Source organism: Oncorhynchus tshawytscha, linkage group LG05, assembly GCF_018296145.1.
Source record: "Oncorhynchus tshawytscha isolate Ot180627B linkage group LG05, Otsh_v2.0, whole genome shotgun sequence".
NCBI classification, from domain to species: domain Eukaryota; kingdom Metazoa; phylum Chordata; class Actinopteri; order Salmoniformes; family Salmonidae; genus Oncorhynchus; species Oncorhynchus tshawytscha.
In genome coordinates, this window is record NC_056433.1 from 86280550 (window position 1) to 86306892 (window position 26343).

The 26343-nt window shown below is 46.6% G+C and overlaps 1 protein-coding gene across 2 annotated transcripts in view; it reads left to right on the plus strand.

Annotated features, from left to right (window-relative positions):
- Positions 1 to 26343, plus strand: part of LOC112240915 (sushi, nidogen and EGF-like domain-containing protein 1) — a 112173-nt gene that overhangs the window by 60167 nt on the left and 25663 nt on the right. For both annotated transcript variants that reach the window (XM_042322595.1, XM_042322594.1), the window contains exons 8-12: positions 5043 to 5156; positions 6547 to 6603; positions 6854 to 6961; positions 17259 to 17345; positions 17611 to 17748. In XM_042322595.1, coding sequence (XP_042178529.1) covers positions 5043 to 5156; positions 6547 to 6603; positions 6854 to 6961; positions 17259 to 17345; positions 17611 to 17748 — 504 coding nt within the window. The remainder of the gene's footprint in view (positions 1 to 5042; positions 5157 to 6546; positions 6604 to 6853; positions 6962 to 17258; positions 17346 to 17610; positions 17749 to 26343) is intronic.

The following is a 26343-nucleotide window of genomic DNA, read 5'->3' on the forward strand; positions in this document are numbered from 1 at the left end:
TTTAGGGGATGGTGAGACAACAGGGGTCCTGGGAGGGGGTCAGGTTTAAGGGATGGTGAGTCAACAGGGGTCCTGGGAGTGGGGGGTCAGGTGTAGGGGATGGTGAGTCAACAGAGGTCCTGGGAGGGGGTCCGGTTTAGGGGATGGTGAGACAACAGAGGTCCTGGGAGGGGGTCAGGTTTAAGGGATGGTGAGTCAACAGGGGTCCTGGGAGTGGGGGTCAGGTGTCCCCCTGGTGAGTCAACAGAGGTCCTGGGAGGGGGTCCCCTCCCTTTAGGGGATGGTGAGTCAAAAGTGGTCCTGGGAGGAGGTCAGGTTTAAGGGATGGTGAGTCAACAGAGGTCCTGGGAGGGGGTCAGGTTTCTGGTCTGGTGAGTCAACCCCTCCCTGGGAGGGGGTCTCCTTTCCCCCTGGTGAGTCAACAGGGGTCCTGGGAGGGGTCAGATTTAAGAAGTTTACTCCCCCTCCCCTCCCTCTCAGAGCTGTCTTCAAATGTCAAACTTTTTTCCCCTCTCTGTCCTTCACTGTCCCCCTCCTCCTCTCTCTGCTGTCTCCTTGTCCCCCTCCCCTCCCCTCCATCCCTGTCCCCTCCTCCTGCTGTCCCCCCCCCTCCCTCCTCTCTGCTGTCTCCCTGTCCCCCTCCCTCCTGCTCTCTGTCCCCCTCCCTCCTGCTGTCCCCCTCCCCTCCCCTCTGCTGTCTCCCTGTCCCCCTCCCTCCCTCTCTGTCCCCCCCCTCCCTCTCTGCTGTCTCCCTGTCCCCCCCCCTCTCTGCTGTCTCCCTGTCCCCCTCCCTCCTGCTGTCTCCTGTCCCCCTCCCTCCCTCTCTGCTGTCTCCCTGTCCCCCCCCCTCCTCTCTGCTGTCTCCCTGTCCCCTCCCCTCCCTCTCTGCTGTCTCCTGTCCCCCTCCCTCCTCTCTGCTGTCTCCCTGTCCCCCTCCCCTCCCTCTCTGCTGTCTCCCTGTCCCCCTCCCTCTGCTGTCTCCTGTCTCCCTGTCCCCCTCCCCTCTGCTGTCTCCTGTCTGTCTCCTCCCCCCCTCCCTCTGCTGTCTCCTGTCCCCCTCCATCTCTGCTGTCTCCCTGTCCCCCTCCCCTCCATCCCTGCTGCTCGTCCCTGGTCCTGGTCTTTCACTAAATGATGGGTTATTGATGAAACAAGAACTGTTGTCCTGTATATATTAGATCCTTTACATATTAGATCCTATATTAGATCCTGTATTAGATCCTGTAAATATTAGATCCTGTAAATATTAGATCCTGTACATATTAGATCCTGTAAATATTAGATCCTGTAAATATTAGATCCTGTAAATATTAGATCCTGTAAATATTAGATCCTGTAAATATTAGATCCTGTAAATATTAGATCCTGTAAATATTAGATCCTGTAAATATTAGATCCTGTAAATATTAGATCCTGTAAATATTAGATCCTGTAAATATTAGATCCTGTACATATTAGATCCTGTATATATTAGATCCTGTATTAGATCCTGTATTAGATCCTGTATTAGATCCTGTATTAGATCCTGTATTTATTAGATCCTGTAAATATTAGATCCTGTATTAGATCCTTTAAATGTTAGATCCTGTATTAGATCCTGTATATATTAGATCCTGTAAATATTAGGTTCCTTTGACGGGATATTAATTACTAGCTAGAAAATGTCTATTCCAAATCCCATTTAGAGTATATCAACTTCCTTCAATAGTTTCTGAATTGCCCTCTTGACTCCCTCTTGACCTTGTCTTGACTCCCTCTTGACCTCCTCTTGACTCCCTCTTGACCTCCTCTTGACTTCTTCTCTTCCTCTTGACTCCCTCTTGACTCCCTATTGACCTCCTCTTGACTTCTTCTCTTCCTCTTGACTTCCTCTTGACTCCCTCTTGACTCCTCTTGACTCCCTCTTGACTCCTCTTGACATCCTCTTGACTCCCTCTTGACTCACTCTTGACCTCCTCTTGACTTCTTCTCTTCCTCTTGACTCCCTCTTGACTCCCTCTTGACCTCCTCTTGACTTCCTCTTTTCCTCTTGACTCCCTCTTGACCTCCTCTTGACTCCCTCTCTTGACCTCCTCTTGACCTCCTCTTGACTTCCTCTTTCCTCTTGACTCCCTCTTGACCTCCTCTTGACTCCCTCTTGACCTCCTCTTGACTCCCTCTTGACCTCCTCTTGACCTCCTCTTGACCCCCAATTGACCTCCTCTTGACTCCCTCTTGACTCCATCTTGACTCCCTCTTGACCTCCTCTTTTCCTCTTGACTCCCTCTTGACCTCCTCTTGACTCCCTCTTGACTCCCTCTTGACTTAATCTTGACCTCCTCTTGACTCCCTCTTGACTTCCTCTTGACTCCCTCTTGACTCCTCTTGACTCCTCTTGACTCCCTCTTGACTTCTTGACTCTTTCCCTCTTGACTCCCTCTTGACTCCTCTCTTGACTCCCTCTTGACTCCTCTTGACCTCCTCTTTGACTCCTCTTGACTCCCTCTTGACTCTCTTGACTCCCTCTTGACTCCCTCTTGACCTCCTCTTGACTCCCTCTTGACCTCCTCTTGACCTCCTCTTGAATCCCTCTTGACTTCCTCTTGACTCCCTCTTGACTCCCTCTTGACTTCCTCTTGACTCCTCTTGACTCCTCTTGACTCCTCTCTTGACTTCCTCTTTCCTCTTGACTCTTGACTCCCTCTTGACTCCCTCTTGACACCCTTGACTCTTGACCCCTCTTGACTCCCTCTTGACCTCCTCTTGACTCTCCTATTGACTCCTCTTGACCTCCCTCTTGACTCCCTCTTGACTCCTCTTGACTCCTCTTGACTCCCTCTTGACTCCCTCTTGACTTCCTCTTTGACTCCTCTTGACTCCTCTCCCTCTTGACTCCTCTTGACTGACTTCTCTTCCTCTTGACTTCCTCTTTGACTCCTCTTGACCTCCTCTTGACTCCCTCTTGACTCCTCTTGACTTCCCTCTTGACTCCCTCTTGACTCCCTCTTGACTCTTCTTGACTCCCTTGACTCCCTGACCCCCTCTTGAACTTCCTCTTGACCTCCTCTTGACTCCCTCTTGACTCCTCTTGACCTCCTCTGACTTCCTCTTGACCTCCTCTTGACTCCATCTTGACCCTCCTCTTTCCCTCTTGACTCCCTCTTGACTCCCTCTTGACTCCCACTTGACCCCCTCTAAACTTCCTCTTGACCTCCTCTTGACTCCCTCTTGACTCCTCTTGACTCCCTCTTGACTCCCTCTTGACCTCCTCTCTACTTCTTCTCTTCTTCTTGACTCCCTCTTGACCGCCTCTTGACTCCCTCTTGACTTCCTCTTGACCTCTTTTTGACTCCGTCTTGACATCCTCTTGACTCCCTCTTGACCTCCTCATGACTCCCTCTTGAATCCCTCTTGACTTCCTCTTGACTCCCACTTGACTCCCTCTTGACTCCCTCTTGACTTCCTCTTGACTCCTCTTGACTCCTCTTGACTCTCTTGACTCCTTGACTCTCTTGACTCCCTTGACTCCCTCTTGACTCCTCTTGACTCCCTGACCTCCTCTTGACTCCCTCTTGACTCCCTCTTGACTCCTCTTGACTCCCACTTGACCCCCTCTAAACTCCTCTTGACCTCCTCTTGACTCCTCTTGACTCCTCTTGACTCCTCTTGACTCCCTCTTGACTCCCTCTTGACTCTCTTGACCTCCCCTCTTTGACCTCCTCTTGACCTCCTCTTGACTCCCTCTTGACCTCCTCATGACTCCCTCTTGACTCCCTCTTGACCTCCTCTCTACTTCTTCTCTTCTTCTTGACTCCCTCTTGACCTCCTCTTGACTTCCTCTTGACTTCCTCTTGACCTCCTCTTGACTCCGTCTTGACATCCGCTTGACTCCCTCTTGACCTCCTCATGACTCCCTCTTGAATCCCTCTTGACTTCCTCTTGACTCCCTCTTGACCCCCTCTTGACTTCCTCTTTTCCTCTTGACTCCCTCTTGACTCCCTCTTGACTCCTCTTGATTCCCTCTTGACCTCCTCTTGACCTCCTCTTGACTTCCTCTTTGACTCCCTCTTGATCTCCTCTTGACTCCCTCTTGACACCCTCTTGACTCCTCTTGACCTCCTCTTGACTTCTCTTCTCTCTTGACTCCTTGACTTCCTCTTTACTCCCTCTTGACTCCCTATTGACCTCCTCTTGACATCTTCTCTCTTGACCTCTTCACTCCTCTTGACTCTTGACTCCCTCTTGACTCCTCTTGACCCCCTCTTGACTTTCCTCTTGACTCCCTCTTGACTCCCTTGACTCCTGACTCCATCTTGACCTCTTGACTCTTCTTGACTTCTTCTCTTCCTCTTGACTCCCTCTTGACTCCCTACTTGACTCCTCTTGACCCCCTCTTGACCTCCTCTTGACTCCCTCTTGACTCCCTCTTGACTCCCTCTTGACCTCCTCTTGACTTCCTTCTTTTCCTCTTGACTCCCTCTTGACTCCCTCTTGACTCCCTCTTGACCTCCTCTTGACTCCCTCTTGACCTCCTCTTGACTCCCTCTTGACCTCCTCTTGACTCCCTCTTGACTCCCTCTTGACTTCAGTTTTCTCTTCAATTCGTGCACCTTGGAGCTAGTGTCATTGTTCCCTTCCCTAATCCATTTCAAATCAAATCAAATTGTATTTGTCACATACACATGGTTAGCAGATGTTAATGTGAGTGTAGCGAAATGCTTGTGCTTCTTGTTCCGACAATGCAGTAATAACCAACGAGTAATCTAACCTAACAATTCCAAAACTACTGTATTATACACACAAGTGTAAAGGGATAAAGAATATATACATAAAGATATATGAATGAGTTATGGTACAGAACGACATAGGCAAGATGCAGTAGATGGTATAGAGTACAGTATATACATATGAGATGAGTAATGTAGGGTATGTAAACATTATATAAAGTGGTTAAGTGATACATTGATTACATCCATAATTTCCATTATTAAAGTGGCTAGATCCCCCCCACATTGATGAATTAGGCTTGATGTTCTTGTTGTGTTTGTACGGTTACATTCCAGACATGGACGAGTGTGATTCCCAGCCCTGCCTGAATGGAGGACAGTGTAAAGACCAGGTGAATAGTTACAACTGCACCTGTCCTGTTGCCTTCACCGGGACACACTGTGAAACAGGTGAGGCTACTGATCCATCTCTCCTTCTTTCAACAGGAAGTACTATTCAACTGACTTCCCAAATGTCGATATATTCCTTATATAATAATGCACTCCTGATGAATTTGTATCTGGCCCCGAAAAAGGTTTGAGAACCCCTGGTATAGAGAATAGGGTCGCGTTTGGGATGCATCATGACTAATCCTGCCAGTTAGCACCAGCTAGACAGTGTCTCTTCCTCTCTCTCTCTCTCTCTCTCTCTGTTTACCTATCTCTCTCTCTCTCTCTCTCTCTCTCTCTCTCTCTCTCTCTCTGTTTACCTCTCTCTCTCTCTCCTCTCTCTCTCTCTCTCTCTCTCTCTCTCTCTCTCTCTCTCTCTCTCTCTCTCTCTCTGTTTACCTCTCTCTCTCTCTCTCTCTCTCTCTCTCTCTCTGTTTACCTCTCTCTCTCTCTCTCTCTCTCTCTCTCTCTCTCTCTCTCTCTCTCTCTCTCTCTCTCTCTCTCTCTCTCTCTCTCTCTCTCTCTCTCTCTCTCTCTCCTCTCTCTCTCTCTCTCTCTCTCTCTCTCTCTCTCTCTCTCTCTGTTTACCTCTCTCTCTCTCTCTCTCTCTCTCTCTCTCTCTCTCTGTTTACCTCTCTCTCTCTCTCTCTCTCTCTCTCTCTCTCTCTCTTTCTCTCTCTCTCTCTCTCTCTCTCTCTCTCTGTTTACCTCTCTCTCTCTCTCCTCTCTCTCTCTCTCTCTCTCTCTCTCTCTCTCTCTCTCTCTCTCTCTCTCTCTCTCTCTCTCGCTCTCTCTCTCTCTCTCTCTCTCTCTCTCTCTCTCAATTTCCCCTCATGTTAAGAACAACGATTCGTGATAGAAAATGTTACCATTGGCGGCCGGCAAGTTCTACTTCCTGCTCTCTGTTTGGCTTCCTGTAATAGATTTAAATGTTTTTTTTTCCTTCAACTGAGAGGGCAAGGCAAGAAACAAAACCTGACGAACCCAGAATCCTCTGGGAGGATGAGATGATGGCAACCTATTCCTTTTATAGGTCACTACTTTTTAACCAGAGCATTGTAACGCACTAGAAAGGAAATGAGGGTGCCATTTGGGAGCACCATGAGCGTGGCTAGGAGCTCTGTGTCAGAGTGACCCGATGGTTTTGTTTTAAAAGTTTTTTTTACAGGCATCGCCTGTTTTCACAGCCTCGGTAACGGTGTGGTTAGCTAATGGCTGAGAGAGGAGGCCTGGGCTTCTCCACTAAAGAGCAACAACAACACAAAACAGAGAGAAAGAAAGAGCTCCCTTTGTGTAATATTGATGTGGTGTAGTAGTAGTATGTGAGGCATTTTCTCCTTGCCTGAATAATTATTAGACTCAACATTTTCCGCTAGAAAGCCCTGAAGCCTTCTGAAATTTTCTTTCATAGAGTTGGTGGTGGTCCAGGTGAATTCATCATCGGCTCCTCAAACCGAAAATCAAACAGGTAAAAGCTGTTATTATAAGAACTATGTATTTCTCAAATGAGAGGGAATCTTTTCTTATTCATCTTTTTTTTTATATTGAAAACACTTCTTACAATGTGCGGTACTTGCCTGTTCCCCATGTGTGTTGTTATTGCATCACACACCGTCTTTCCCTAGCAGCCCTGGTATACGCATTTAACCCACATCGGCTGTTACCAATCTGTGTCCAGACGCATCCTAAAGCGTCCACCTTTGTCCTCTGTCTTGCAGTGTCTTGTAAAGGGGAGGGCTGTGAGAACCGTCCGACCTGTGAATACCTCGGCCCTGGCAACCACAACTGTACCTGCATCCAGGGTTTCTATGGTGACAACTGTGAAGGTCGATACTGAAGCCAAAGCCTCAGCTACAGATGTTGGATCTTAATTTGACCAGTATTGTCACAGCAAAAATAAACGTTTAGTCCATAATGTTGCTTGAATGGTGGTTAGGCAATTAGCTGGGCAAAATTAGACCAATCGTGTGTTAGTGCGGGTTTTCAGTGAATTTATGTCAATCATAAAGCTCATCTGCACCTCCTGCTGTGCAGGAAAATTCTCAGTAACAAAAGAGTGATCGAATTAAGATCCTACATCTGTAAGTAGGCAACTCTAGCTGGACAGAGAGGTGTGATGAGAGGAGGGACAAGCTACAATATATTATATGTTATCCCACAGGTAGTTGACCTGAGTCTGCTCTAGCTGAAGACAGTGGGACAGGAAGCTACAGACAGGTAGTGGACCTGAGTCTGCTCTAGCTGAAGACAGTAGGACAGGAAGTTACAGACAGGTAGTGGACCAGATTCTGCTCTAGTTGAAGACAGTAGGACAGGAAGTTACAGACAGGTAGTGGACCTGAGTCTGCTCTAGTTGAAGACAGTAGGACAGGAAGCTACAGACAGGTAGTGGACCTGAGTCTGCTCTAGTTGAAGACAGTAGGACAGGAAGCTACAGACAGGTAGTGGACCAGAGTCTGCTCTAGTTGAAGACAGTAGGACAGGAAGCTACAGACAGGTAGTGGACCAGAGTCTGCTCTAGCTGAAGACAGTAGGACAGGAAGTTACAGACAGATAGTGGACCTGAGTCTGCTCTAGTTGAAGACAGTAGGACAGGAAGCTACAGACAGGTAGTGGACCAGAGTCTGCTCTAGTTGAAGACAGTAGGACAGGAAGCTGCAGACAGGTAGTGGACCAGAGTCTGCTCTAGCTGAAGACAGTAGGACAGGAAGTTACAGCCAGGTAGTGGACCTGAGTCTGCTCTAGCTGAAGACAGTAGGACAGGAAGTTACAGACAAGTAGTGGACCTGAGTCTGCTCTAGTTGAAGAGAGTAGGACAGAAAGTTACAGACAGGTAGTGGACCAGAGTCTGCTCTAGCTGAAGACAGTAGGACAGGAAGTTACAGACAGATAGTGGACCTGAGTCTGCTCTAGTTGAAGACAGTAGGACAGGAAGCTACAGACAGGTAGTGGACCAGAGTCTGCTCTAGCTGAAGACAGTAGGACAGGAAGTTACAGACAGATAGTGGACCTGAGTCTGCTCTAGTTGAAGACAGTAGGACAGGAAGCTACAGACAGGTAGTGGACCAGAGTCTGCTCTAGTTGAAGAGAGTAGGACAGAAAGTTACAGACAGGTAGTGGACCAGAGTCTGCTCTAGCTGAAGACAGTAGGACAGGAAGTTACAGACAGATAGTGGACCTGAGTCTGCTCTAGCTGAAGACAGTAGGACAGGAAGTTACAGACAGATAGTGGACCTGAGTCTGCTCTAGTTGAAGACAGTAGGACAGGAAGCTACAGACAGGTAGTGGACCAGAGTCTGCTCTAGCTGAAGACAGTAGGACAGGTACAGTTATCGTGCAGAAGACAGTTGGACAAGTTCAGTGTAGACGAAAGAGGGACTAGCTAGCTATCCTGCTAGTAGCTGCATAGGAGGGAATGTGTGGAGCTGTGTCTGTGAGAAGGTGAGTGTCTGTTCTATTCTGCTGTGATGATTGACGATGTTAATTATCACCACAGTTATCTGAACCGCGCCCTGTTTACGACGGGATCCTGGGCAACAACAGGCGCTTGATGTCGGGAATGATTGCTTTATGGCCCGCTTTATTAGTTTACCAATTAGGGGAAGTGCTGCTTTGTCTAGACTTGAAAGGATATGGGGCCTCTGTGTTTATGGGCTGGACCTCATGCTTGGTATTTACTCAAGTCGTTTCATCAGACAAGGCTGGTATAATACGCCTTGCAGCAGGGCAGCAGAGCTCTGACTCTGTGGTGAGTCCCAAATGGCACCCTAAGTCCCTACGCAGTGCACTACTTCTGGTCAAAGGTAATGCACTAAAGTATGGAACATGGTGCTGTTCGGGACACAGCCTCTGCCACTTGCTCCTCCAAAAGCTCTTTAATATTATGTCAGGCATTGCAGATTCACGCTACTCCTCACCCTTGAGCTGAAATAACTATCAAGGCTTATATAGAGTCTCCTAAATCTTCCAAATACTTTCCTGCCTGGCTCACTTGGAAGGCCCTGTGGAAAAAAAGAGCAGGATACTCAGAGAGAGAGAGAGTAGGTCGCAGGAAGGAGAGAGAGAAGGTAGCGGGAGAGGAAGGAGAGAAGGTAGCGGGAGAGAGAAGGTAGCGGGAGAGAGAAGGTAGTGGGAGAGAGAAGGTAGCAGGAGAGAGAAGGTAGCGGGAGAGAGAAGGTAGCAGGAGAGAGAAGGTAGCGGGAGAGAGAAGGTAGCGGGAGAGAGAAGAAGGTAGCGGGAGAGAGAAGGTAGCGGGAGAGGAAGGAGAGAGAGAAGGTAGCGGGAGAGGAAGGAGATAGAGAAGGTAGCGGGAGAGGAAGGAGAGAGAGAAGGTAGCGGGAGAGAGAAGGTAGCGGTAGCAGGAGAGAGAAGGTAGCGGTAGCAGGAGAGAGAAGGTAGCGGGAGAGAGAAGGTAGCGGGAGAGGAAGGAGAGAAGGTAGCGGGAGAGAGAAGGTAGCGGGAGAGGAAGGAGAGAGAGAAGATAGCAGGAGAGGATGCAGAGAAAGAAGGTAGCGGGAGAGAGAATGTAGCGGGAGAGAGAAGGTAGCGGGAGAGAGAAGGTAGCGGGAGAGAGAAGGTAGCGGGAGAGAGAAAGTAGTGGGAGAGAGAAGGTAGCGGAAGAGAGAAGGTAGCGGGAGAGGGAAGGAGAGAGAGAAGGTAGCGGGAGAGGAAGGAGAGAGAGAAGGTAGCGCGACACAGGACGGGAGGAGAACCGCCTAATCAACCTCTTAGATCAAAGAGAATGTGGATGTCCAAACACACACACACACAACACACCCTGTTCCCTATATAGTGCACTACTTGGCCCGGGCCCTGTTCCCTATATAGTGCACTACTTGGCCCGGGCCCTGTTCCCTATATAGTACACTACTTGGCTCGGGCCCTGTTCCCTATATCGTGCACTGCTTGGCCCAGACCCTGTTCCCTATATAGTGCACTACTTGGCCCGGGCCCTGTTCCCTATATAGTGCACTACTTGGCCCAGACCCTGTTCCCTATATAGTGCACTACTTGGCCCGGGCCCTGTTCCCTATATAGTGCACTACTTGGCCCAGACCCTGTTCCCTATATAGTGCACTACTTGGCCCGGGCCCTGTTCCCTATATAGTGCACTACTTGGCCCAGACCCTGTTCCCTATATAGTGCACTACTTGGCTCGGGCCCTGTTCCCTATATATTGCACTACTTGGCCCGGGCCCTGTTCCCTATATAGGGCACTACTTGGCTCGGGCCCTGTTCCCTATATAGTGCACTACTTGGCCCAGACCCTGTTCCCTATATAGTGCACTACTTGGCCCGGACCCTGTTCCCTATATCGTGCACTACTTGGCCCGGACCCTGTTCCCTATATAGTGCACTACTTGGCTCGGGCCCTGTTCCCTATATAGTGCACTACTTGGCTCAGACCCTGTTCCCTATATAGTGCACTACTTGGCTCGGGCCCTGTTCCCTATATAGTGCACTACTTGGCCCGGGCCCTGTTCCCTATATAGTGCACTACTTGGCCCGGGCCCTGTTCCCTATATAGGGCACTACTTGGCTCGGGCCCTGTTCCCTATATAGTGCACTACTTGGCCCGGGCCCTGTTCCCTATATAGGGTACTACTTGGCTCGGGCCCTGTTCCCTATATAGTGCACTACTTGGCCCAGACCCTGTTCCCTATATAGTGCACTACTTGGCCCGGACCCTGTTCCCTATATCGTGCACTACTTGGCCCGGACCCTGTTCCCTATATAGTGCACTACTTGGCTCGGGCCCTGTTCCCTATATAGTGCACTACTTGGCCCAGACCCTGTTCCCTATATAGTGCACTACTTGGCTCGGGCCCTGTTCCCTATATAGTGCACTACTTGGCCCGGGCCCTGTTCCCTATATAGGGCACTACTTGGCTCGGGCCCTGTTCCCTATATAGTGCACTACTTGGCCCGGGCCCTGTTCCCTATATAGTACACTACTTGGCTCGGGCCCTGTTCCCTATATCGTGCACTACTTGGCCCGGGCCCTGTTCCCTATATAGGGCACTACTTGGCTCGGGCCCTGTTCCCTATATCGTGCACTACTTGGCCCGGGCCCAGTTCCCTATATAGTGCACTACTTGGCTCGGGCCCTGTTCCCTATATAGTGCACTACTTGGCTCGGGCCCTGTTCCCTATATCGTGCACTACTTGGCCCGGGCCCTGTTCCCTATATAGTGCACTACTTGGCTCGGGCCCTGTTCCCTATATAGTGCACTACTTGGCTCGGGCCCAGTTCCCTATATAGTGCACTACTTGGTCGGGGCCCATTGGCTGGTTGTGAACTATATATATGGTGCCATTGGCTGGTTGTTAACTATATATATGGTGCCATTGGCTGGTTGTGAACTATATATATGGTGCCATTGGCTGGTTGTGAACTATATATATGGTGCCATTGGCTGGTTGTTAACTATATATATGGTGCCATTGGCTGGTTGTGAACTATATATATGGTGCCATTGGCTGGTTGTGAACTATATATATGGTGCCATCTCAGACTCACTCCACAAACCTTGAAATTATCATTTGGGGGTTAAAAAACACTCCAGGCCACTCTTCAACTTCTTAAACTTGATAGAATGTATGTAGAAATTATAATGGGCCGATACCATAATAAAAATATATATTTTCAAATAACTGCCATTCTTCTGGCCCACAAATTGATTTTGACAAACAAATCAGTCAAAAAAATTAGCTGTACGATGTGGCCCTCGAGTCAAACGGTTTTCCTGGTTTACAGTAAACAATACACACACACACACACACACACACACACACACACACACACACACACACACACACACACACACACACACACACACACACACACACACACACACACACACACACACACACACACACACACACACACACACACACACACACACACAAACACACAAAAACACAAAACACACAAACACAATCCGAGAACTCAGGTGTAAAAATCTGCCGTTCTGCCCTTGAGCAAGGCAGTTAACCCCGAACAACAGCTGCTCCCAGGGCGCTGATTACGTAGACATCGATTAAGGCAGCCCCCCGTACCACTCTGATTCAGAGGGGTTGGGTTTAAATATGGAAGACACATTTCAGTTGGATGCATTCAGTTGTACAACTGACTAGGTATCCCCCCCTTTCCCTGTACAACTGACTAGGTATCCCCCCTTTTCCCTGTACAACTGACTAGGTATCCTCCCCTTTCCCTGTACAACTGACTAGGTATCCCCCCTTTCCCTGTACAACTGACTAGGTATCCCCCTTTCCCTGTACAACTGACTAGGTATCCCCCTTTCCCTGTACAACTGACTAGGTATCCCCCTTTCCCTGTACAACTGACTAGGTATCCCCCTTTCCCTGTACAACTGACTAGGTATCCCCCTTTCCCTGTACAACTGACTAGGTATCCCCCTTTCCCTGTACAACTGACTAGGTATCCCCCTTTCCCTGTACAACTGACTAGGTATCCCCCTTTCCCTGTACAACTGACTAGGTATCCCCCTTTCCCTGTACAACTGACTAGGTATCCCCCCTTCCCTGTACAACTGACTAGGTATCCCCCTTTCCCTGTACAACTGACTAGGTATCCCCCCTTTCCCTGTACAACTGACTAGGTATCCCCCCTTTCCCTGTACAACTGACTAGGTATCCCCCCTTTCCCTGTACAACTGACTAGGTATCCCCCTTTCCCTGTACAACTGACTAGGTTTCCCCCCTTTCCCTGTACAACTGACTAGGTATCCCCCTTTCCCTGTACAACTGACTAGGTATCCCCCTTTCCCTGTACAACTGACTAGGTATCCCCCTTTCCCTGTACAACTGACTAGGTATCCCCCTTTCCCTGTACAACTGACTAGGTATCCCCCTTTCCCTGTACAACTGACTAGGTATCCCCCCTTTCCCTGTACAACTGACTAGGTATCCCCCCTTTCCCTGTACAACTGACTAGGTATCCCCCTTTCCCTGTACAACTGACTAGGTATCCCCCTTTCCCTGTACAACTGACTAGGTATCCCCCCCTTTCCCTGTACAACTGACTAGGTATCCCCCCTTTCCCTGTACAACTGACTAGGTATCCCCCTTTCCCTGTACAACTGACTAGGTATCCCCCTTTCCAACTGACTAGGTATCCCCCTTTCCCTGTACAACTGACTAGGTATCCCCCTTTCACTGTACAACTGACTAGGTATCCCCCCCCTTTCCAACTGACTAGGTATCCCCCTTTCCCTGTACAACTGACTAGGTATCCCCCTTTCCCTGTACAACTGACTAGGTATCCCCCCTTTCCCTGTACAACTGACTAGGTATCCCCCTTTCCCTGTACAACTGACTAGGTATCCCCCTTTCCTGTACAACTGACTAGGTATCCCCCTTTCCCTGTACAACTGACTAGGTATCCCCCTTTCCCTGTACAACTGACTAGGTATCCCCCTTTCCCTGTACAACTGACTAGGTATCCCCCTTTCCCTGTACAACTGACTAGGTCTCCCCCTTTCCCTGTACAACTGACTAGGTATCCCCCTTTCCCTGTACAACTGACTAGGTATCCCCCTTTCCCTGTACAACTGACTAGGTATCCCCCTTTCCCTGTACAACTGACTAGGTATCCCCCTTTCCCTGTACAACTGACTAGGTATCCCCCTTTCCCTGTACAACTGACTAGGTATCCCCCTTTCCCTGTACAACTGACTAGGTATCCCCCTTTTCCCTGTACAACTGACTAGGTATCCCCCCTTTCCCTGTACAACTGACTAGGTATCCCCCTTTCCCTGTACAACTGACTAGGTATCCCCCTTTCCCTGTACAACTGACTAGGTATCCCCCTTTCCCTGTACAACTGACTTGGTATCCCCCTTTCCCTGTACAACTGACTAGGTATCCCCCTTTCCCTGTACAACTGACTAGGTATCCCCCCTTTCCAACTGACTAGGTATCCCCCTTTCCCTGTACAACTGACTAGGTATCCCCCCTTTCACTGTACAACTGACTAGGTATCCCCCCTTTCCAACTGACTAGGTATCCCCCTTTTTATAAGTACAACTGACTAGGTATCCCCCTTTCCCTGTACAACTGACTAGGTATCCCCCTTTCCCTGTACAACTGACTAGGTATCCCCCTTTCCCTGTACAACTGACTAGGTATCCCCCTTTCTCTGTACAACTGACTAGGTATCCCCCTTTCCCTGTACAACTGACTAGGTATCCCCCTTTCCCTGTACAACTGACTAGGTATCCCCCTTTCCCTGTACAACTGACTAGGTATCCCCCTTTCCCTGTACAACTGACTAGGTATCCCCCTTTCCCTGTACAACTGACTAGGTCTCCCCCTTTCCCTGTACAACTGACTAGGTATCCCCCTTTCCCTGTACAACTGACTAGGTATCCCCCTTTCCCTGTACAACTGACTAGGTATCCCCCTTTCCCTGTACAACTGACTAGGTATCCCCCTTTCCCTGTACAACTGACTAGGTATCCCCCTTTCCCTGTACAACTGACTAGGTATCCCCCCTTTCCCTGTACAACTGACTAGGTATCCCCCTTTCCCTGTACAACTGACTAGGTATCCCCCCTTTCCCTGTACAACTGACTAGGTATCCCCCCTTTCCCTTCCCCATGTTGGCCATCTACCTCCAATGTTGGACTGAGACTGTTGATACTGTTGATGCTGCTGCCTAAAAACATGTGTTTGAGAACTACCCTAAATACTACTATTCATACCAGTTTGAGAACTACTTAATACCGTGAATGCCCGTCTCTCTTGGCTGAGAGTTGAGGAAAGACTGTGACTGCGTCACTTCTTGTTTTTATAAGAAACATTAAGGTGTTGGAAAATCCGAATTATTTGCATAGTCAACTTACACACAGCACTCACACACACACTAGGCCCCACCAGACATATTTCAGTCCCCAGGACCAGAACAAATTCAAGGGAACGTACAGTATTCTACAGAGCCATGAGTGCATGGAACTCCCTTCCATCTTATATAGTGAACAACAAACCTGGTTTCAAACAACTACTAAAGCAACACCTCACGGCACAAAACCTCTCTCCCATGTGACCTACTTGTTGTGTGTGTGTACTGACGTGTGACCTACTGGTTGTGTGTGTGTACTGACATGTGACCTACTGGTTGTGTGTACTGACATGTGACCTACTGGTTGTGTGTACTGACATGTGACCTACTGGTTGTGTGTACTGACATGTGACCTACTGGTTGTATGTACTGACGTGTGACCTACTGGTTGTGTGTGTATACTGACGTGTGACCTACTGGTTGTGTGTGTGTACTGACATGTGACTTACTGGTTGTGTGTACTGACATGTGACCTACTGGTTGTGTGTACTGACGTGTGACCTACTGGTTGTGTGTGTGTACTGACATGTGACTTACTGGTTGTGTGTACTGACATGTGACCTACTGGTTGTATGTACTGACGTGTGACCTACTGGTTGTGTGTGTATACTGACGTGTGACCTACTGGTTGTGTGTGTATACTGACGTGTGACTTACTGGTTGTGTGTACTGACATGTGACCTACTGGTTGTGTGTGTATACTGACGTGTGACCTACTGGTTGTGTGTGTACTGACGTGTGACCTACTGGTTGTATGTACTGACATGTGACCTACTGGTTGTGTGTGTATACTGACGTGTGACCTACTGGTTGTATGTACTGACGTGTGACCTACTGGTTGTGTGTGTATACTGACGTATGACCTACTGGTTGTGTGTGTATACTGACGTGTATGTGTAACTGATAGATGCACACACACTGCATGTTAATATTTTTAAATGTATGTAAATTGTCAAATCATTTATTTTGTCTGTAATGTCTTTTTCTTTATGTGTCGGACCACTAGCTGTGACCATTAGCGTCGGCTAATGAGCATCCCAGTAAGACTAGCTGTCACCATTAGCATTGGCTAATAGAGACCACAGTAAGACTGGCTGTCACCATTAGCATTGGCTAATAGAGACCTCAGTAAGACTAGCTGTGACCATTAGCGTCGGCTAATGAGCATCCCAGTAAGACTAGCTGTCACCATTAGCATCGGCTAATAGAGAATACAGTAAGACTAGCTGTCACCATTAGCATTGGCTAATAGAGACCTCAGTAAGACTAGCTGTCACCACTAGCATTGGCTAATAGGATCAGTAAGACTAGCTGTCACCATTAGCATTGGCTAATAGAGAATACAGTAAGACTAGCTGTCACCATTAGCATTGGCTAATAGGATCAGTAAGACTAGCTGTCACCATTAGCATTGGCTAATAGAGACCACAGTAAGACTGGCTGTCACCATTAGCATTGGCTAATAGAGACCTCAGTAAGACTAGCTGTCACCACTAGCATTGGCTAATAGAGACCACACGAAAACTAGCAGTCACCATTAGCATCGGCTAATAGAGATCCCAGTAAGACTAGCTGTCACCATTAGCATCGGCTAATAGAGATCCCAGTAAGACTAGCTGTCACCATTAGCGTTGGCTAATAGAGATCCCAGTAAGACTAGCTGTCGCCATTAGCATCGGCTAATAGAGATCCCAGTTAGACTAGCTGTCACCATTAGCGTTGGCTAATAGAGATCAGTAAGACTAGCTGTCACCATTAGCATCGGCTAATAGAGATCCCAGTTAGACTAGCTGTCACCATTAGCGTTGGCTAATAGAGATCCCAGTTAGACTAGCTGTCACCATTAGCGTTGGCTAATAGAGATCCCAGTAAGACTAGCTGTCACCATTAGCATCGGCTAATAGAGACCACAGGAAGACTAGCTGTCACCATTAGCATCGGCTAATAGAGATCCCAGTAAGACTAGCTGTCACCATTAGCGTTGGCTAATAGAGATCCCAGTAAGACTAGCTGTCACCATTAGCATCGGCTAATAGAGATCCCAGTAAGACTAGCTGTCGCCATTAGCATCGGCTAATAGAGATCCCAGTAAGACTAGCTGTCGCCATTAGCATCGGCTAATGAGGTGCCTAATAAATCAAATCAACATCCCTTCCAGCCGATATCCAATGTCCCGGCAGGATGTGAGCTCTTCTGTCAGTGGCTTTAAACTTGTTGTGTTTTAGACGGATTTCATCTTCGTCTGCTTGTGTCTTCAGGAGAGTGTCTGTGCCAGAATGGAGGGGTCTGTGTGGACGGGACCTGTGTCTGCACCTCCGGTTTCACCGGAATCTACTGTCAGTTTGGTACGTATCATATCATCTTGTACACTGTAGGTCCAGTCTCATATTCTACTGTAGTTGGTAACAAAAAGACACATTCCTTGTTAATTTCATGGTGTGGATTACACCTGGCTTTCACCGAGGTAGCAGCACATGGCACACAGAACCAGAGTAGTAGGTGGTAAGGTTACCTTGATGGAAGGTTGCCTTGATGAAATAATTACTTTGCAACTCTTGACATAGTGTCACAACATGATGTTGATCTCTCTGACCCCCCTGTCCTCCTCAGAGGTGACCCAGACCCCATGCAGTAACAGCAGGCCATGTCCTGACGGAGGACCCTGTCTGGAGTACGGAGGAACCTACCTGTGTACCTGTCAAACAGGTGTGGCAGACCTAGATCACAAGGACTTCTATCCGCCCTATGGTAAGAGCCTCTGCTGCTGATGCTGCTGCTTCTTCTACTTCTTCTTCCTCTACTTCTTCGTCTTCCTCTACTTCTTCTTCTTCCTCTACTACTTATTTTTCCTCCTCTACTTCTTCTACTTCTTCCTCTACTACTTCTTCTTTTTCTTCTTCTACTTCTTCTACTTCTTCCTCTACTACTACTTCTTCTTCCTCTACTATTACTTCTTCTTCCTCTACTACTTCCTCTTCTTCCTCTTCTTCTTCCTCTTCTTCCTCTATTACTTCTTCTTCCTCTACTACTTCCTCTTCTTCCTCTTCTTCTTCCTCTACTACTTCTTCCTCTTCTTCCTCTACTTCTTCCTCTTCTTCCTCTACTTCTTCCTCTTCTTCTTCCTCTTCTACTTCTTCCTCTTCTTCCTCTACTACTTCTTCCTCTTCTTCTTCCTCTTCTTCTTCTTCCTCTACTACTTATTTTTCCTCCTCTACTTCTTCCTCTACTACTTCTTCTTCTTCTTCTTCTACTTCTTCTTCTTTTTCTTATTCTACTTCTTCTTCTTCTTCCTCTACTACTTCTTCTTCTTTTTCTTATTCTACTTCTTCTTCTTCTTCCTCTACTACTTCTTCTTCCTCTTTTTCTTCTTCCTCTTCTACTTCTTCCTCTTCTTCCTCTACTACTTCTTCTTTTTCTTCTTCTACTTCTTCTACTTCTTCCTCTACTACTACTTCTTCTTCCTCTACTACTTCTTCCTCTTCTTCCTCTACTTCTTCCACTTCTTCCTCTACTACTACTTCTTCTTCCTCTACTACTTCTTCTTCCTCTTTTTCTTCTTCCTCTTCTACTTCTTCCTCTTCTTCCTCTACTACTTCTTCTTTTTCTTCTTCTACTTCTTCTACTTCTTCCTCTACTACTACTTCTTCTTCCTCTACTATTACTTCTTCTTCCTCTACTACTTCCTCTTCTTCCTCTTCTTCTTCCACTTCTTCCTCTACTACTACTTCTTCTTCCTCTACTATTACTTCTTCTTCCTCTACTACTTCCTCTTCTTCCTCTTCTTCTTCCACTTCTTCCTCTATTACTTCTTCTTTTTCTTAATCTACTACTTCCTCTTCTTCCTCTACTACTTCTTCTTCCTCTTTTTCTTCTTCCTCTTCTTCTTCCTCTTCTTCCTCTACTACTTCTTCTTTTTTTCTTCTACTTCTTCTACTTCTTCCTCTACTACTACTTCTTCTTCCTCTACTACTACTTCTTCTTTTTCTTCTTCTACTTCTTCTACTTCTTCTACTTCTTCTACTTCTTCTACTTCTTCTACTTCTTCCTCTACTACTTCTTCTTCCTCTTTTTCTTCTTCCTCTTCTACTTCTTCCTCTTCTTCCTCTACTACTTCTTCTTTTTCTTCTTCTACTTCTTCTACTTCTTCTACTTCTTCTACTTCTTCTACTTCTTCTTCTACTTCTTCCTCTACTACTTCTTCTTCCTCTTTTTCTTCTTCCTCTTCTACTTCTTCCTCTTCTTCCTCTACTACTTCTTCTTTTTCTTTTTCTTCTTCTACTTCTTCCTCTTCTTCCTCTACTACTTCTTCTTTTTCTTCTTCTACTTCTTCTACTTCTTCCTCTACTACTACTTCTTCTTCCTCTACTACTACTTCTTCTTTTTCTTTTTTCTTCTACTTCTTCTACTTCTTCCTCTACTACTTCTTCTTCTTCCTCTTCTACTACTTATTTTTCCTCCTCTACTTCTTCCTCTTCTACTTCTTCCTCTTCTTCCTCTACTACTTCTTCTTTTTCTTCTTCTACTTCTTCTACTTCTTCCTCTACTACTACTTCTTCTTCCTCTACTATTACTTCTTCTTCCTCTACTACTTCCTCTTCTTCCTCTTCTTCTTCCACTTCTTCCTCTATTACTTCTTCTTTTTCTTAATCTACTACTTCCTCTTCTTCCTCTACTACTTCCTCTTCTTCCTCTTCTTCTTCCTCTTCTTCCTCTACTACTTCTTCCTCTTCTACCTCTACTTCTTCCTCTTCTTCCTCTTCTTCCTCTACTTCTTCCTCTTCTTCCTCTACTACTTCTTCCTCTTCTTCCTCTACTTCTTCCTCTTCTTCCTCTTCTTCCTCTACTTCTTCCTCTTCTTCCTCTTCTTCCTCTACTTCTTCCTCTTCTTCCTCTTCTTCCTCTACTTCTTCCTCTTCTTCCTCTACTTCTTCCTCTTCTTCCTCTATTACTTCTTCTTTTTCTTAATCTACTTCTTCTTCTTCCCCTACATCCTCTTCTTCTTCCGCTACTACTTCTTCTTCTTCTCTTTCTTCTTCCTCTACTTCTTCTTCTTCCTCTTCTACTTCTTCTTCTCCCTCCTCTACAACTTCTTCTTCTTCCTCTACTACTTCTTCTTCTTCTTTTCTCTTTCTTCTTCCTCTACTTCTTCTTCTTCCTCTTCTACTTCTTCCTCTTCTTCCTCTATTACCTCTTTTTTTCTTAATCTACTTCTTCTTCTTCTCCCTCTACTACTTCTTCTTCCTCTTTTTCTTCTTCCTCTACTACTTCTTCCTCTTCTTCCTCTACTTCTTCCTCTTCTTCCTCTATTACTTCTTCTTTTTCTTAATCTACTTCTTCTTCTTCTTCCCCTACATCCTCTTCTTCTTCTTCTTCCTCTACTTCTTCTTCTTCTTCCGCTACTACTTCTTCTTCTTCTCTTTCTTCTTCCTCTACTTCTTCTTCTTCCTCTTCTACTTCTTCTTCTCCCTCCTCTACAACTTCTTCTTATTCCTCTACTACTTCTTCTTCTTTTTCTTATTCTACTTCTTCTTCTTCTTCTTCCTCTACTACTTCTTCTTCCTCTTTTTCTTCTTCCTCTTCTACTTCTTCTTCTTCTTCCTCTTCTACTTCTTCTTCTTCTTCCTCTTCTTCTTCTTCCTCTTCTACTTCTTCTTCTTCTTCCTCTTCTTCTTCTTCCTCTACTACTTCTTCTTCCTCTTTTTCTTCTTCCTCTTCTACTTCTTCTTCTTCTTCCTCTTCTACTTCTTCTTCTTCTTCCTCTTTTTCTTCTTCCTCTACTACTTCTTCTTCTTCCTCTTTTTCTTCTTCCTCTTCTACTTCTTCTTCTTCTTCTTTTTCTTCTTCCTCTTTTTCTTCTTTTTCTTCTTCCTCTACTTCTTCTTCTTCTTCTTCTTCTTCTTCCTCTTCTACTACTTCTTCTCCCTCTTCTACAACTTCTTCTTCTTCCTCTACTTCTTCTTCTTCCTCTACTTCTTCTTCCTCTACTTCTTCTTCCTCTACTTCTTCTTCTTCCTCTACTTCTTCTTCCTCTACTTCTTCTTCTTCCTCTTCTTCCTCTACTACTTCTTCTTTTTCTTATTCTCCTTACTCTTCTTCTTCCTCTACTACTTCTTCTTTTTCTTATTCTCCTTATTCTTCTTCTTCCTCTACTACTTCTTCCTCTTTTTCTTCTTCCTCTTCTACTTCTTCTTCCTCTTTTTCTTCTTCCTCTTCTACTTCTTCTTCTTCTTCCTCTACTACTTCTTCTTCTTCCTCTACTTCTTCTTCTTCCTCTACTTCTTCTTCTTCCTCTACTTCTTCTTCTTCCTCTACTTCTTCTTCTTCTTCCTCTACTACTTCTTCTTCTTCCTCTACTTCTTCTTCTTCCTCTACTTCTTCTTCTTCCTCTACTTCTTCTTCTTCCTCTACTTCTTCTTCTTCCTCTACTTCTTCTTCTTCCTCTACTTCTTCTTCTTCCTCTACTTCTTCTTCTTCCCCTACATCCTCTTCTTTTTCCTCTTCTACTTCTTCTTCTTCTTTTCCTTTTTCTACTGTACAAATTCAAGGATTGGTCCCTTTGACTCTGCATTTTGTGTTGCTGTATACGAGAGCCTGGTTACCATAGTGATAAACACTTGTGTCTTTAGTGCCGAGGCGGTGGCACAACGTGTGTGTGTGAGAGTCACATTCCCTGTTGGGGAGAGAGAAATTTAAATAGGATTTATTTTGGTGTTGACTAAGTGGGACTGTGGTAACATGAGTGATGGGTTAGTTCTACATGGAGTTGCCGATGCAGCCGTAGAGGAGACTCAACTCTGTAAAACAGGGAAAAAAGCAGTTCAGATTTACCTTGAGAGGGAGTCCATGTGCCTAGCTTAGAGTCTGATCAAACTTAGAATATTTGGCGACGAGGACAAAGCTAAATTCTCACAAGAACAAAAGTAATCTGATGATTCGTGGTTACAGCTCCTTCCGATTAGCAGACCCTAGAGACAACGTTGTGGAGGCAGAGTCACAGTTTCGACAGGTAGCTAGCGAGTCTGTGAGTGAAGTAAGCAAAGCTAGGTTAGCTGTGCCAGATGTGTTGAGTAGTGCATAGAGCAAACAGAACATGAAGAAAGCACTAAAAGCTAAGTCTCACGTGAGTCCCGTAGGTGAACTATATCAAATAAAATTAATCTGAGGAAGAAGCAGATGAGGTTGTCGAGGACGCAGCCTATGTAATGGTGATTAAAGAGAAACCCCCCAAGCCCCCTGTGGACAACGGTGTGGATTATTGTTCCAATGTCCGTTGGTTCGTGTGAGTATCTGTGCTATGTTGTTTTGGGCTTTTGTGCCACGTATATATTGATTACGGGTCTCGTCCTGTGTGTTAATCATTGTGTTCGATGTGGAAACAGGGTCTTCCTGTACTGTTTTGGGAGAACATGCTTTCGCTGACCTAAAAGCCAAAGTACCCCAGTTGAAACTAGAGCACTCGGCTAACAGTGCTGGAGTTATAGACAGAAGAGAGCATTCCGTTCAGGGTACGTCAACGTCAAAGGTTAAACTACACGACTGAAGACGGTGATGGTCCATGGTCCCAATCTGCTGGGAAGAGATTGGATGGCAGTATTACAGCTGGACTCAGGACAGTGTGTTGTCCAGCACACTAAACAAGCAGATGTTTTCAAAGATGAACTTGGAAAAACTAGAAGAGACTAAAGTGTGAATTCAGGTGGACCATGCTTCTGCAAAGAACGCCAAGTGCCGTTTGCACTACAACAGATTGTCGAGGCAGAGCTGGACAGACTCCAGACCACTGGAATACTCTAACCAATCCCTTACTCTGAGTGTGCTGCCCCCCATTGTCCCAGTAATGAAGCCCGATGGAAATATCAGGATTTGTGGAGATTACAAGTTAACTGCCAATGTAGCGTCCAGGCTGGACCAGTACCTACTGCCAAGGATAGAGGGGCTAATCACAAAGATATCTGGTGGGACATGCTGTTCCAAACTTGGACATGTCTCACGAATATCATCAAAGTGGCTAGAATAAAAACCCACAAAGGGGTTGTTTCAGTACACACATCTTCCGTTTGGAGCCTCCTCTGCCTGTGCTATCTTTCAAAGAACATAATCTGTTAGCAGGCACACTGCTGTATACCTGGGTTATATCCTTATCACCTGGTGTCACTGAGGAAGACCATCTAAAAAACCTTGAAACAGTGCTATCAAGACTGGGTGTGTGCAGGGCTTTGCTTGTGTTTTCCTGAAGTACAGAACTTGGGGCACAAAGTCACAGCCAATGGGCTTCACCCCCTGTACAATCAAAGAGGCCTCAGAACCCAAAGATGTGAGTGAGCTTACGGGGCCTACCATGCGATGTTAAACTATTGTGGCTTCTTTCTTTTTTCTCTCCCTGACGTGGCCTCTGTCCTGGACCCACTGCATCTCCGCCTGTAAGTTATAGACAAATGGAAGTGGCACAACCCCCTAGAAACAGCCTTCCAGAAATCCAAGGACTTGCTGTCGTCTTCGGCACTGCTTGTGCATTACGACCCAAAGCGCCAACTCATCATCACAAGTGATGGCTCTCCATATGGGATCGCAGAAGATGGAGTACATCGCAGAGAGGCTAGTCAGCATCACGTCTTGCTTGTTGTCACCCTGGGTGAGCTGAAGAAAATATGTCTCCGGGCGCCTGCAAAGATGGGCCCTCATCAAAGCGCAATATGAATATGAGTTACTGTAAAGACTGTACAGACTGGGCCCTTCCATTGCTAACGCTGATGGTCTCAGCAGGCTGCCACTCCCAGACATGCCCAAAGACCCCAAAAGTCCCCCTGAACTGGTTTATTGAAACAGCTCCGAAGAGCTTCAACAGACCATCGGAAACTGAAGATAATGAACTGTTAGAGACCCTCTTTTCTCCAAAGTCAGCCGCTTCGTCAAGGAGAGACGGCCGGCCCACTGTTCTACGAAAGAGTTGCAGCCTTATTTTAAAAGGGGAAACAAACTCTTGGTGGAGGACGGCATCCTGCTTTGGGAGCTTCAACTATTGGTGCCACTTTTACTGAAGGAACTCTTCCACCCAGGTGTATTCAGAATGAAAGCTACAACAAGAGCGCACATGTGGTGGCCAGGATTGGACAAAGCGTTGGAAGAGCATGTCCAGGATTGGACAAAGCGGTGGAAGAGCATGTCCAGGATTGGACAAAGCGGTGGAAGAGCATGTCCAGGATTGGACAAAGCGGTGGAAGAGCATGTCCAGGATTGGACAAAGTGGTGGAAGAGCATGTCCAATCATGTGCTACTAGGAAATGTCCCAGCACAAGCTTCCATCAGCCCTTGTGAGTGGCCTGGAAAACCCTGGACTCGCATTCACATTGACTAGGCAGGGCCTTTCCTTTGGAAGATGTTCTTGTTGGCTGTGGTTGTTCACTCCAAATGGCTTGAACTTTTCCCAGTCTGCACTGCAAAATCAGCAACAACAACTGAGAATCTCAGGGAATGGTCTTCCCCGTATCAGACAATACGGCCATCTTTATGAGTGCGGAGTTCAAGGTCTTTCTGGCAACCTTTCAGTTCCACCACCCACACATGCGATGACATCACCTGGTTTCAATGATGTTTCTAGAGACAATATCTATCTCATCATCACTCAATACCTAGGTTTACCTCCACTGTATTCACATCCTACCATATCTTTGTCTGTACATTATACCTTGAAGCTATTTTATCGCCCCCAGAAACCTCCTTTTGCTCTCTGTTCCGGACGTTCTAGACGACCAATTTTCATAGCTTTTAGCCGTACCCTAATCCCACTCCTCCTCTGTTCCTCTGGGGATGTAGAGGTGAATCCAGGCCCTGCAGTGCCTAGCTCCACTCCTATTCCCCAGGCGCTCTCTTTTGATGACTTCTGTAACCGTAATAGCATGTTATGCATGTTAATGCATGTTAACATTAGAAGCCTCCTCCCTAAGTTTGTTTTATTCACTGCTTTAGCACACTCTGCCAACCTGGATGTTCTAGCTGTGTCTGAATCCTGGTTTAGGAAGACCACCAAAAATTCTGAATTCTGAAATCTCATCCCTAACTCCAACATTTTCAGACAAGATAGAACGGCCAAAGGGGGCAGTGTTGCAATCTACTGCAGAGATCTGTCATACTATGCAGGTCTGTACCCAAACAATTTGAACTTCTACTTTTAAAAATCCACCTCTCTAAAAATAAGTCTCTCACCGTTGCCGCCTGCTATATACCACCCTCTGCCCCCAGCTGTGCTCTGGATACCACATGTAAACTGATTGCCCCCCATCTATCTTCAGAGCTCGTGCTGCTAGGTGACCTAAACTGGAACATGCTTAACACCCCAGCCATCCTACAATCTAAGCTTGATGCCCTCAATCTCACACAAATGATCAATGAACCTACCAGGTACCGAACCAAAGCCGTAAACTCGGATACCCTCATAGATATCATCCTAACCAACTTGCCCTCCAAATACACCTCTGCTTTTTTCAACCAAGATCTCAGCAATCACTGCCTCATTGCCTGCATCCGTAATGGGTCAACGGTCAAACGACCTCCACTCATCAATATCAAACGCTCCCTGAAACACTTCAGCGAGCAGGCCTTTCTAATCGACCTGGCCGGGGTATCCTGGAAGGATATTGACCTCATCCCGTCAGTAGAGGATACCTGGTTATTTTTGTTTAATGCCTTCGTCACCATCTTAAATAAGCATGCCCCATTCAAGAAATTTAGAACCAGAAACAGATATAGCCTTTGGTTCTCTCCAGACCTGACTGCCCTTAACCAACACAAAAACATCCTATGGCGTTCTGCATTAGCATCGACTTTTCAGAGAAGCTAGAAACCAATATACACAGGCAGTTAGAAAAGCCAAGGCTAGCGTTTTCAAGCAGAAATTTGCTTCCTGCAACACTAACTCAAAAACGTTTTTGGGACACTGTAAAGTCCATGGAGAATAAGAACACCTCGTCCCAGCTGCCCACTGCATTGAGGATAGGAAACACTGTCACCACTGATAAATCCACAATAATTGAGAATTTCAAGAAGCATATTTCTATGTCTGGCCATGCTTTCCACCTGGCTACTCCTACCGCGGTCAACAGCACTGCACCCCCCACAGCAACTCGCCCAAGCCTTCCCCATTTCTCCTTCTCCCAAATCCAGTCAGCTGATGTTTTGAAAGAGCTGCAAAATCTGGACCCTTACAAATCAGCCGGGCTAGACAATCTGGACCCTTTCTTTCTGAAATTATCTGCCGAAATTGTTGCAACCCCTATTACTAGCCTGTTCAACCTCTCATTCGTGTCGTCTGAGATTCCCAAAGATTGGAAAGCAGCTGCGGACACT